Source organism: Myotis brandtii, unplaced genomic scaffold (genome assembly GCF_000412655.1).
Source record: "Myotis brandtii unplaced genomic scaffold, ASM41265v1 scaffold123, whole genome shotgun sequence".
Lineage (NCBI taxonomy): Eukaryota > Metazoa > Chordata > Mammalia > Chiroptera > Vespertilionidae > Myotis > Myotis brandtii.
The window spans coordinates 13,287,556-13,301,674 of record NW_005354291.1 but is presented as its reverse complement, the minus strand read 5'-3'; the positions used below and the strand labels follow the sequence as shown (position 1 = coordinate 13,301,674).

The 14,119-nt window shown below is 38.3% G+C and overlaps 1 protein-coding gene across 1 annotated transcript in view; it reads left to right on the top strand.

The window, feature by feature from the left end:
- MAP3K5 (mitogen-activated protein kinase kinase kinase 5) overlaps positions 1-13,362 on the top strand; it is a 170,038-nt gene extending 156,676 nt beyond the window's left edge. The window contains exons 27-31 of the mRNA XM_005859126.2: positions 2,931-3,174; positions 9,234-9,346; positions 10,025-10,134; positions 11,629-11,705; positions 12,381-13,362. Of these exons, the coding sequence (XP_005859188.1) occupies positions 2,931-3,174; positions 9,234-9,346; positions 10,025-10,134; positions 11,629-11,705; positions 12,381-12,453 (617 nt within the window). The 3' untranslated portion in view covers positions 12,454-13,362. The remainder of the gene's footprint in view (positions 1-2,930; positions 3,175-9,233; positions 9,347-10,024; positions 10,135-11,628; positions 11,706-12,380) is intronic.
- Positions 13,363-14,119: the final 757 nt, after the last annotated feature.

The following is a 14,119-nucleotide window of genomic DNA, read 5'->3' as shown; positions in this document are numbered from 1 at the left end:
GAAAGTATTTTTGCTTAATCCCCTCTTGCTGTTCTGGAAATGTACTGGCTCTAGTTTCCCACACGTGAATTAATCATCGTCTACTTGTTACAGGCCCCCCACCTCCAACCCCCGCCCCCGAGTCCCTGCCTTTCTCCTGGCATTTGGCTCTCTCCTGACAGTCCACTCTGCTCTGCTTTCTTCTTGGCCTCTGGGCTACCATTTGAGCTTCCTTCTCTCGAAAGCATTTCCCTCTTTCTCCACCAGCCAAGACTTTCCCCTTCTCCAGACCCTGCGTAGGCCCTCTTCCTCCGGGAATCCATCAGAGAGTAAGCCACCACTAGCTTTAATTATTGCAAAAGTGCTTTATCTACCCCTTAGCACTCTTAATACATGCACACATGAGTTATATATGTAACTAGGTCTATACCTGAGACCATCTAAGATATTTTTGGCTGTATTAATTAGTACTTGTAATTTCATGTTATCGTTGTACATGCTCGTATGGCTCTCTTGTGTATTCACCCTAGTTTTCCTTTAGCTTGTTATCTCTGGGGACAAGGACCAGATGCTGTATCTCATTTGGATATTTTACAATGTGTTGAAAGACCAAAATAACAAAGTATTGTATTTGTTTATAATTTTCTACTTTCTTCAAATTGAGATAATTTTTTAGTCATACATAAATGATAATTTATGATAATTTAAAGTATATAGAGTTGAGGAAATATAAGGGATACTTAAATATAATAATAAATACCAGAAATTTTCCCTCCCGAAAGGTTATAGTCAACAGGATTATAAAACTTTAATTGTTTTAAAATTTTCAGTTAGAGAACATAAAAGGAATTTAAGAATAATTTTAGAAAAATATAAAAGGCCTAATCTTATATTCTAATTTAATCTAGAATTCTACTTTTTAAAATTATTTTAAAGTAAAATATTTTTTCAGTATTTTGTTTCCTTCTTAAATACAGATAATCCTAGTAGAATAACTCTTCCATTCTGCCAACATTTTTTGAGAGGCTAATATGCCTTGGCCTCCAGACTAGATGCTGGGTTTACAAAGTAAAACACTTGATTTCGAGTCACTCCTACTATAGATGAATTAGAAAATGGAATTTTGGAAAGAGAATTTGGAAATTGATAATGCAGAAAGCAGAGTAGAGGTGGATTTTGGTAAACCTTAAAAGATAAAGGGCATGAATGTGGAGAAATTGGAACCTTTATTTGGGGTTGTAAGATGGTGCAGCCATTATGGAAAACAGTAGTGGCTCCTCAAAAAAATTAAAAATAGAAATACCATGTGATCCAGCAATTACTTTTCTGAGTATATATCCAAAAGAATTGAAAGCAGGATCTCAGAATTATTTGTTCATAGCAGCATTATTCACAGTAGTCAAGAGGTGGAAGTGTCCATTGACAGATGAATGGATAAAGAAGACGTGGTACATACATACAGTGGAATATTATTCAGCCTTAAAAGGAAGGAAATTCCAACATACACTACAACATGGATGAACCTTAAGGACATTATGCTAAGTGAAATAAGCCCATGTCAAAAGACAAATATTGTATGATTCTAATTATATGAGGGATCTGTAGTAATCAAATTCATAGAAACAGAAAGTAGAATGGTGGTTGCCAAGGATATAGGGGAAGGGGAAATTGGAGAGTTGTTTAATGGGTATAACATTTCAATTTTGTAAGATAAAAAAGTTCTGGAGAATGGTTGAACGACAATATGCATGTACCTAACGCTACAATTTGTACACTTAGAAATGGTGAAAATGGTAAATTTTGTGTCGTGTACTTTTTAACCTTCAAAAAGTAAAAAAAAATAAACAGAGAGATAAAAGAAGTCAGGGCTACATAAACTTGACCCTAAGAAGGGCACTCTGGTTTTTGTTATGAAAAATAGTGAGTTCCTGTTTTGATTGTTGAATTTAAGTGCCTGCCCAACAGGAATATCTAGGAGGTGTTGGATGTAACAGGATCAGGGCCAGAAATATACTTTGTTATCCCCACATTACAAGTATTTAACCTTCATAGATTTTAATGAGCTCACCCATATAGAGTAAATAGAAACATGAAAAAGTGAAGGATAGATTTCCAAGTTCCAGCTTTTAAAGGCAGGTCCTAGGCAAAAAGGCTCTGAAGAAGCGAAGCAGCAGCCAAAGATTTCTAGGAAGGTACCATACACAGGTCAGGTAAGGTAAGGAAAGAGAGAGTTACCTAGAAGATTTGGCAACTAGTGAGCCTCTGGTTGTCTTGCCAGAGTGGCTGTATTGGAGTGGTGGGATGGGGTCTTCATCACTCCCTCCGGAGCCCTCTCCCCCACACATCTGTGGTTCATGGACTCTTGGGACAGGCTTCAGGGTGTCTGTGAGCCCTCAGGAAATCTAGGCAAAATGTTGTATGAATGTGCTTTTCTTTTGGGGAGAACCTCTGTGGCTTTCAGATAGTCTTGCTAAAGTGAATATAAGCATGTGGCGTTTTCAGTAGCCCCCTCCTATCCCCTTACATTTTGACTGTTACAGGCAAAAAGCATTCTGTGTACTTACTTTTGTTTAGATCATCTCTCTATATCTGTTTCCTCATTTCTTAGTAATTGCCAGATATCATATAATCTAAAAAATGAATTCTACTTGTATAAATAAATTTTTCTGTTTTTATATTATAAGTGCCTTTCTGATTTTAGCATTTATCTTATGTGCGGTGTGAATATTTCTTCTGTTTGAATTAAATCATTGAGTTTATATATCTTGTGAATTGTGCAAATTCACTGGCAGAACAGACCTGAATTACTGCACAGAAATCCATCCTCACTTTTGGAAAATCAGTTTGGAATGTAAATCTTATTGACAGCAGGGGAGATGACATTCATGGATTAAGAAATTAAGGCAGTCGGTCATGTTTTAATAACACTGTTGTTGATTTATGCTTGACAGAACTGAGGCCACATTTTAGCCTTGCGTCTGAGAGTGATACAGCAGATCAAGAAGACTTGGATGCAGAAGATGACCATGAGGAACAGCCTCCAAATCGAATTGTCCGAAGACCTCATGCCATCCTTGAAGATGCTGTGGCTACCTCAGGGGTGAGCACGCTCAGTTCTACTGTATCCCACAATTCCCAGAATGCTCACCGATCACTGAATGTACAGCTTGGAAGAATGAAAATAGAAACTAATAGGTAAGTCCTATTCTGACATGGGTAGGTTTCTTTTTTCTGACTTTAAGTGCATGTGTTTTGGGTCTCCTTTACAGTTTGATCCACAGAAAATACAAAATATGATTCCTTAATCCCATTCATGTAAACTTGATTTAAAGCCTTTCTTTGTTAAAAAGAAAGAGAGAGAGAGAGAGAGAGAGAGAGAGAGAGAGAGAGAAAGAGATTTATTTTAGTCTCTTTAGTCAAATACATTTATACATTTTCTGTTTCTACCAATTCAAGCCCCCAGCACCTTTTCCTTAACTACTGCTTTATCACCCACTGCACTGAGGCTTTTGGAGTCACTTTGGTGTAACCTCATGGACTGCCTTGGACACAGACTAGGAGCAGCATGTACCGTCCAACAGATAGCTGAAAGACAGACAGAAAGCCCGTGTTCTTCAAAGCCCAGGATTTGGAATATCAAGTTCTTTCAGGAGAGGAAGGTCTCTGCTCTTGAGGAGATAAAACTAATGGTTCAAAAGCCTTGCATTTTAGAACCTTAAAAGGATGATCAGTTGACTACATGTGTGATTCTATTTTATGTTTAATATGGTGTGTCATATCTGGAGTTTAATTTTTCTTTGGAATTTGATAACATAGAACCTACATGATCAGGTTATTAAGTGAACAGTAAATATTTCCTGTTCTTCACAGATGTTGGCCAGTTCAAGGTCTGACTCTTGATGATTTATCGCTTCCTGTGATGGCTACAGTTGACATGTGGGCAACTGGGATTAGAGTGAAAAAAAAATTTTTTTTTTTTTAGTAAATGAATAAAAGTTCTTCAAATATTTAGAAACCTTAGTTGAAAATTCTAATTGTTCAACAGGGAGGTAAAACATTTATTTCTGCTCATAAGTTTATGTTTCTAAGGTTAAGTTTGAATACCAAGCTTAATACAAGTAATACAAAATGAAAAATCAGACAGAGGCCGAAAACCAGGACTACAGGCTTTATTAGAGGAGAAGCACCTGCCGGGCGGTCTCGCAATGGGAGGACAGCAGCACGTGCAGAGGTGGGCACGCCTTTTGAGGGGCGGAATGGGAAGGGGTGGGGGCTTATTGTACTCGGCGCACACTGACTGGTGGCTTACTGTATGGTCCATATAGGACAGTGATGGCGAGCCTTTTGAGCTCGGCGTGTCAGCATTTTGAAAAACCCTAACTTAAGTCTGGTGCCGTGTCACATATAGAAATTTTTTGATATTTGCAACCATAGTAAAACAAAGGCTTATATTTTTGATATTTATTTTATATATTTAAATGCCATTTAACAAAGAAAAATCAACCAAAAAAATGAGTTCGCGTGTCACCTCTGACACGCGTGTCATAGGTTCGCCATCACTGATATAGGACAAGGGCTTAGGGTATTTGGCAGGTGTGGATTGGTGGTCCAATGTATAGTCCATATAAGGTACATGGTTAGTCACTCAGGTATTTCTGGGCTGCAGGTTACGTCATACTCCGCCCACCAGTTGGGGGAAGGGAGGATCTATCACAAAACTCATCCTATATTTAGAAACATGAATTGCGGTTGCACGATTAAAGTAACTCCATACATATCTTCCATGATGTGCATATAGAAATCTTTCTGAATAAAAGGAAAGTGGCTTTCAGACTTCCATTCCCCAATCTTGTCCTTTGAGGTTTTCCCCAGCTCTTTACTTGCCGTCTCTACTGCTTAATAGAAAAGAATGTGAGTCTTTTTGGCCTTTGACATGTCTGTCTCAATCATTGTGTCCCTTATTTCCTCCTTTTCTCAAGTAATAAATAATCCAATTAGGATACTCTATCCATTACAGCAGGTAGTAACTTTAGTCACTTCTCTTTAGTTGACTCTCTGTCCTCCGATCCTGAATGGAGTTGGTTTTTATGCCCCTTACTGATCTCTGGAGGGGAAAGTTCACTCGTTACTGTTTTGGTCCAACCACCCACCCCACTCTGCCCTTGGCTTCCAGTCAGAATTTTACAGACAATAAAGGTACTTTATTTACCAATGAGCTGGTATATTTGCTTCTCTGGCCCTAAAACCTTCTGTCTACATACCCTGGCTTATGTCAATAGAACCTGCCTCTCCTAAATTAAATGTAGCCATTTCCGTCTCTCCTTCGCCCATCTGCGTTTCCTGTCTTACCACCCTGTCCCCGCCCTCTGTCCACCATGCTTGTGCCATCTGCAGTCCCCAAGGGCTGCTCCTCGCCAGCTGCCCTCTTCAAGGCCTCACACCCATTTCCTGAGGGTATCAGCTAGCTGAAGGCCTGCTGCCCACATCTGCCCGTCTCTGTAAAAAGACTAGGCTTTGCCACATTTCTTTATTGCATTAGGAGGAATTGCATTTTTCACAAAAGCCCACACAGTTATGCTTTTTCTCTACATATTTACACTTAAATATGTGAAATCTACAGGATTATCAGCCTCCTTTATCTTTTTCTAGGAATGTCTCCCACAGCTTCTCCATCACGCCAGGAAAAGTGAGCCGAGGCCCAACATTCACTTCACATGATTAAAGAGAGGGCAGCTGGTGTGGCACAAGTCCTAAGCAACGGCAGTCAGGGACTGGTCGTGCCTATGCTGGCCCTTTGTTTTTCAGTTGAATATTACCTGATATATTGGGGTACATTTATTGAAAAACAAGCTTAGAAAAAGTGTTAGTGTGTTTTTAGGAAAGGTTGTAGCCCTCGTGTTAGAAATCTTATATTTAGGACAGCGATTTTCAACCTTTTCCATCTCATGGCACACATAAACTAATTACTAAAATTCTGCGGCACACCAAAAAATAGGTAAGTTTTGAATCATTCACACCAGACAGCTATTGTTGTGTTGGCTCTTGTTGTTTAATTTGACAATCTAAGGGAAAACAGATCAGTGCCCCTGACTAAAGAGTCAGGTATTGCATGTGTTAAAATTTTCACAGCTCGCCAGTTGAGTCACTGCGTTAGGATAATTACCGATGAAAGTAAATCAGGTTTATCCAGCTCTTGATTATTAGATCAATAATACTAAATGGGAAAAGTAACAAAATGGCTTTAGAATTTATGTTTTATGTTAACATAGAAACATTCAAACCTGTAAAGAATTTCTGTGAGTTTATTTGAGCCAAACTGTCGACAATTGCTTGGAAAGTAGAATCTCAGTGTATTGGGATAATGCTCCAGGGAATGGCGGTTTTTCACCTACTTTTATACATTGCAATAAAAGAAGATGTAGATGGGTTACATGAAATCCATTGGTGATAGATTAGAGAGGCAGGAGAAAGCAAAGGTGGAGGGGAGGAGGGGACCTCTGGGATTGGATAAAAAGTAAAATGATAGACACATACTTAGGTGGGTGCAGGATAGTTAAAAGTCAACAATTAACATGATAACAATAACAATGAAGGAATTTATGGTCTCCTGTCCTGGTGCCCAGGGCATTTGTTTGTGGCCTGAGGGGTCTGGAAAAAAAGGGAAGTTCAAGTTACCCTAACATTTCAAGGATATGTTATCATAGGTGCAAAAAGACAGATAGGCTCTCTTAAGGTAAAGGTTGACCTTGTCAGGGAAGATACCGGCCTAGGAGGTCACTGCTTTTAGTTAAAGTTTAATTTCAGACCATCTTTTGTGGTTACTTTAGGTCTTTGAGTTTGCAAGACTGCCATGCAGGCCTTCCCTGAGCTTGTCAGGTTAGCAAGTGGCCCCTTTCGTCCACATTTACTTACATTTAAACATTTGCTTACATAAAATGTCCTGAGGATAATTAACTTCACACAGAGAGGGGGGACAGTAATGCATTTAGTTCAGATCTAACTCAGGAGGAGCTGAATGGTTATCTAATTTTCCTAGTCTACAATTCTGGAATTACCTGTCCCCACCCATCCGAATTAAAAAGTTCACAGATCCTTGCCAAACTTCTGGAACAGAGGCAACAAATGCCTTGGTTTCCTAAGGATTCTCCTACTAATGGAACTGAAGACAAAGTAAAAATAAAACTGATGGACTGGATATAGCTGAAAATAAATAATTTTGAGAGATGGATTTGGGACCAATGAGGTGGCCTATCAATACTTTGCTTCCAATGTTAGGTTCTGGTTTTAAAGATGAAAAGGAAATAATAGAATCTGGATAACCTTAGGTTAAATTCTAGAAAATTTCACTGTGCTCTTTGAGAAAACAATAAGACGATACTATCACTATTCCATACATGTACATGAACAAGAAAGACAAAAATATATACCAGACCAAAAAATTGCCAAGTTAAAAATTCATACTGAGCTTGCTATCCATGTCTTTGAATATCATTCCTGTTGGAGTAGATAAAAATCTCCCTTCGGCCCTAACTGGTTTGGCTCAGTGGATAGAGCGTCAGCCTGTGGACTCAAGGGTCCCAGGTTCGATTCCGGTCAAGGGCATGTGCCTTGGTTGCGGGCACGTCCCCAGTGGGGAGTGTGCAGGAGGCAGCTGATCGATGTTTCTCTCTCGTCGATGTTTCTAACTATCCCTCTCCCTTCCTCTCTGTAAAAAATCAATAAAATATATTTTTAAAAAAATCTCCCTTCATCTTTCCCTCCTTCTGCTTTCAGTTCTTAATTCTGCCTAATTGTGCACCGCTTACTGTAAATAACCTGCCTTCCTCAAATGCCTTCTCTGGCTGCCCCCCCCCCCATTTGTTTTCCTTTTATTTTGCCTCCCCTGCCTACTCTACAAGGTTCCTTTCTCCTACCCGAGGGCCACAGTTCTGTGTGTCCTGCTGGGAGTAGAGAAAGGGAAGCCCGGGGTGGGGTTGGGGGGGGCGGGGGATCAGGAAAGAACCCTTCCTGAGCCCTGGGAGGGCTCTTTTCCAGGGCCTGAGACGGCAGCAGGCAACAGAATAGCCATTATTAAAGGCCAAGCATTTTAGCTACGTTGTCTCATTAAATGCTCACAGTAATTCTTCCAGGAAATTTTCCTTTTACCTTTTAACAAATGACAAAACTGAAGCCCAGCAGGGTGGAGTAATTTGTCCAAGTTTGCACAGGAAGTACAGGGTGAACCTGGATGTTCCCAGAGCTGTCTTTCAGTTGCCCTAGGTGCTGTGCTGCCTTTCAGAACATGATAGCTGATGCAGAAACAAAAGAATCTGGTCCTGAGTTAAATCTATCAATGCTCAGAAAAGGAAATGCAGTTTTCTAAGAGCTGTAGTGTATGCAACAATTTATCCTGATAATCTTATGCATAATTATATATCTTAAATTATAATTCCTAATCTAAATTCCTAATCTAGTCACTTGGGACGTTTTGACAGAGAACAGTGTTAGAAAAGGCAAGTAGGTTATCAGCTGGCTCTCAGTTGCATGGCAAACCTTCCATGGGTGAGGTGAGGGCCATGGTATAAATGATACCTTAGTTTCTCCTTGTTTCTTTGGAAAATGTATTAGATGCCAACTAGGAACTGAATGTACCAGGAACACAGCTATCCTTTTACCTTCGCCACTCCTTTAGAAGGGAGAGGAATAATAGTAACAACTACAATGACCAGTAACATTTGTTGAATCAGGTGCCAGATACTACAGGTGACCTCACCTATAGTTACTTCTCAAATATTCATAGTTTTAAAAAATGACCACCTTTCTCCTTTGCATTGATTATTGTATTACCCATATTGACCAACATTTTTTTTGATAAGGGGCCATACATGTAAAATAAAGGTCTGTTAAACTAAACAGATACAGTATAACTTTTTTTTTTTTTTGGCCATTTATGGTCATAAAAGAAACGCTAGAACAACATCTCTGAAGATTGTGCAGACAGTTGGGATGGAGGTTTTGAATTCTGGTCTGGAAGCACACTCTCCTAGAGCTTTGCTGCTCAACATGGAATCTGTGGACCAGCAACAGGAGTACCACCTGGGAGTTCCTTGGAAATGCAGAATCCCAGACCTCCCAGAGCTACTGGATCAGAATCTGCATTTCAATGAAATGCCAGGGGTGTCTGCTCACTGTAGCTTGAGAAGCCCTCGAATAGAAGGTCACTCTGGCTGCTCCAGCTTTATTACCTTGTCAGTCACTATAATTTTCTTCTGCAGATTACTGGAAGCATTGGTTCAGAAAGAGAAAGAATTACAAGCACTCCTTCATTATGCTATTGAAGAAAAGGACCAAGAAATCAAACACCTGAAGCTTAAGTCCCAACCAATAGGTGAATAAGCAGAAAATTTTAAAGTGAAACTGTTCAACCAGGCTGCCACAGGAAACAAAGCTAGCAGGCAGCTTCATTTCATGGCTTAGTCAGCATCTGTTACTTGTACCACAACTACAAATAGAGATTGCTTTTAATTCTTAATTGTAGCAAATTATCATTTCTTATAAGTGCAGTAAAAATAAGATGATTCATAGCCATCTTTTCCTGAAATTATAAATTATTGAGTAAATAGGGCTCTCTACTTTTTTCTTTATTCTTTTTAAAGATTTCACAATGAGATGATTAGAAGAAAATAATACTGTTGTCATTTTTGCATTTGTATTCTGTGTATTCTAGCTTTTTTCATATTGCAAACAGTGGGAAAAGATTATTATAATTATCTGGTTAATTACACTCATCTTAGTTGCATGAAAAACAGTACAATTTTGGTACACCAAGTTTATTCTAAGAAACTATAAAATTGATATGAAAGTTAAAGGTGGGAGTATCATTACATTCTTGCTGCTGACTCTCCATTTCTTAGTAGATTAAATACTCTTTAAGCATTTTATGTATAGTTCATACTGCCAATCTTGATTGTTTCTATTAATTATTTAGAGCAAAATCTTTTAAAGTATTAATGACCTCTCTTAGGTGAAGCTAAGAATACTCCCTTTCCCCCCAATTCTCTCCTAGATATTCCTAGATCACCTGCACATCGCTCAACCGCTGGCAGAACTACTGAAGATTCTAAACTTACTGACTGGCTGAGAGAAAATGGAGCTGATGATGACACTATAAGTCAGGTAGAGAAAACTGTGGGACAAGCATTATGTCACTTCATTTCATAATGTTAAGTGTCCACTATATATAGGCTAGGCACAGGGGATACACTGGTGAGCAACTCAGACCCCGCGCTGCCCTCCTAAGGTTTATAGACTAGGTTACGCAGACAATAATCAAATAACTCCACAGATAAAAGTATAATGATGCTCTGGTAAGTTCTGTGAAAGAAAGGTTATCAGATGTTATGAGACAGAGGGAGGGAGAGGTTGGAGAAGGTGCTTTGAGAAGGTGGTGAGTATGTAGGAATAAACTGGACCATAAATATGTATGTATTGGGTGGACAGACAAGAAGGGGAAATCATTCAAGTGTAGAATATGCAAACAATCATCTTTGTGGTCCAGGACTCCTAAGGAATTTTATATTTTTTAAATGAAAAGTGTAGAAATCAGAACTAAAATAATTCTCTCTTTTGTGTATTAACTTTTTAATTCTCTTGTGACATTATTAAACTCCACTGGGCATTGGCTCTTTATGTAATAAAATAGATCTATTTAGTGAACTTACATCAGGAACACTTCCTGTATAAGCCATATTATATCTATAATAACCTAATTCTTCTCTGCTCCTTATGGACTTTGTAATCAGCATGAATAGCATTTGTTTATGTTTAAGACTACATATATGTATACACATATTCACACAATAAGAGGTTATATTTTTATTATTTTATAGAAAGGGTCTCTTAATACAGTATTACATTGATTTCAGTTTTATATTTAAATCTTAAAAATAACTATGAATAAAGATGTCTTTTCTTTTGACTTGATAATTTATGTCCATAAATGTAGGGTCTCCTTAGAAATCTGCATTTAACAACTTACACTACATACATTTAAACAACTCTCTTGCCTATGGAAAGTATGCATAGGCAAGAGAGTTGTTTGCATAGGCAAGAACTTGAACGCATGCAATCAAGTGCTCCAAAATATCCCTCTTACTGAGACTCAAATCTCAATTAAGGATAGCAACTGATAATCCTCTAAATCATTGCCCCCTTTTTTTAGAATTAAAATTAAAAGCTTCAGTTTAAATTCAGGACTCTGATTTTCTAATAATTATTTGAAAGTACCTTTTATGAGACATGAAAAGTATTAAGTGTAAGCACTACTTTTTCTGGAACACTTCTTATCTACTTGAGAAAAATAAAGCTACCCAGCAGCAAACCTCTTAAAGACAACCATTATCTTATGAGCAGCAGATGTAATTAGACGTCCATTTAGAAATTCTGTGTTGCTTATACTCTTCCTGCATTTGGAAGTCATGGATGTATCTCTTTGTAATTATTTTGTCATAGGGGGGAACTTTCTACTAATAATTCCAGAAGGTTATATTTTTAGTGGATTTGCTTTTAAATTCATTTTTAATTATTGCCAATGTTTACATTATGGATAGAGTTTGCTATTAAAGGTGTATAAAACATCTAATGTTTATGCATATATTACTTTATCCACAGTTTTTGGCTGAGGATTATTCACTAGTGGATGTTCTCTACTATGTTACACGTGATGACTTAAAATGCCTGAGACTAAGGTATCACTTTTCTTTCTGTTCAGTTGTCATGATGGCAAGAGTCCTGGGCTGAGATCAGGAAGTCTGGGTCCCTGCAATCCTGGGCCGACCACTCTGGTTCTCAGTTGCTCTGAGTAAACTGAGTTGGTTGGACCAGACTATTATTAGAAGCTTAATAACCAATATTTCCATATTAGTAAATGCAAATCAACTGGAAGAATATTTTTGATAATGTATCAGACCAAGACCATGCAGTTATTCTAAAGCTGCCTTAAACAAATCCCTCAATTTTGTTCATGATTGTACCATACTTGGAAATATTAGGATGGGGTGCTGATTTGCCATCTAAATACCTGGTATAATCTGATATAGTTTCCTGTAATAATTGTGTTTTTTTTTAATCTGGCCAAGCATATGCATAATTTTCTCACACCGGCCCATCTTTGTCTAACAAAGACATTTTAAAAATGCTAAAAACTTTTTGCTTTGGGACCTGGTAGATTGTGGGAGTGGAGAGGAAAGGCATGGAGGGATGATGAGAAAATATATACAAAAAGAACACATAATGACTAAGAAGACTTTGGGATCTTCATGTTCTGATCAGAGCAGTTTGAAAGCTAAGCAGTCACTTTTCTTTTACAAGGGCAATGTTTGAATGAACTGTTCCCTTCCCCATGTTCTTGTGTCTTTAAACAGGGGAGGGATGCTCTGCACACTGTGGAAGGCCATCACTGACTTTCGGGACAAGCAGAGAGACAAACAGACTTGACTGTCACTCCTTTGTCTCCAACCTCCCTGGAGATTCTAACAACACAGAACTGATCTTCGAAGGAGGGAGAATCCCAGGGAGAGGAGAAAGAAGCTGCACTTTAAACCCAGTATTTGTTTACTCGTGTTAAAAAAAAAATAGACAAAGTACACTGAAATTTCCTAAATGCTTCTATTTCTATAATTCATAGGGACTTTTTGTAAGGACTCTCACTAGGATGTTTAGGATTATTTTACTCTGAACATTTTGATGGAAATATTTTGAACTCAGCAGCTACTGACTAGACTTCAGCCAAATGTTTATTTCACACAAAACGGATGTAACATTTCATGTGATTGTGCATCACTGGAACAAAACCAAAATGTGACCACAACTTTTTAGGTTTATGTGTGTTTGTAATATGCTCTAGTAATCTGAGTAGAAATGCATAATTTCAATTGTTGCATAAAGTTTATGGTGTTTTTTTTTAATATGCAGAATCTGAGCAATGGTTTATACTTATCTGTGTTAATTGTAATATTGATATATTTTGTAACTTAAGTTTCTGGCCTATAGTACATTGGTTTGAGTCATTTTTGTTACTACTGAACTGTACCAGTTGCACATGCCTGAATCATAGTAAAGTTAGCTTGTTCTAAAGCTATCCATTGTCTCATATTTACTTTAAAAAGTAAAAAAGACTATCAACATACTGTTTTGATAAATTCTAAATAGTTCTCATTTTGTTTAGCCAAACTACTGTGTTAAATTTCTAGTTGTTTCTTCAGCTATAACATTAAATAGAATCTGTCTTCTACTCAAGTAATCGAAGAAAACTGATCTCCAAGTTCTTCCTCATGGCAACAGAGTGGTTCAGAAAGACATAAAAGAAAAAAGAAAATTAAAGAAAGTCACTGTATTTTTCTCAAAGCCCTGAGTTATCTTGAATGACTATTGTGTATCTCAAGGGGCCTACAAACAGCATCTCAGTGGAGAACACTGCCTTTTCTATCTCTTTAATTTCTCATATTGAGGGAAATATTTTATTGTAAGCTGAATATTATATTTTATAAGCCTGCCTGTATTAAAAGGATGAAGTCTGAAGCTCTTCGATGGATCAATGAGATAAACAAATTTCTTGAATACAGAGGAAACTGTTTAGTATGCAAGATAAAAATAATACAGAACTGTTCGCTTGGCCCATATGTAACAGTCTTTGATAAAACAGGAGTCATTTTTATGTCTTTTTTTTTTTTGCTGCAAAAAGCTTTATTGTTTCATTTGGTTCAATGCATGGGAGAGGGCTTCAGGGTGGTTAAAAGAATGACTAGTAGTTTCAGGGAGAAGCTCAGGCAAAAGGCAGACACCAGGGGAACGCAGAGGGGCCCCTCAAAGGCCTCTGGGCTCCAAAGGCTCCTAGTCATGTTTGAGGGTAAGCCCAGCCCAGCCTGGGGGCTGGCCAGGTGTAGCCCATCTTCTTGGTAAGTTTCACCTCCTCACCCAGGAAGTGGTTCTCAAGGAAGTCACAGAGGTGAGAGTCTGCGGGCAGAACCCAGGGCCTGCAGCTCCACAAGGGCCTGGTTCAGGTTCCTCTCTAAGGCCAGGGCAGCTCCCATGAGTTTGGCCCACTCATCTTGGGGAGGCTTCAGCAGGTCCTGGAGGAGAATGCGGACACCATGCTGGTTTT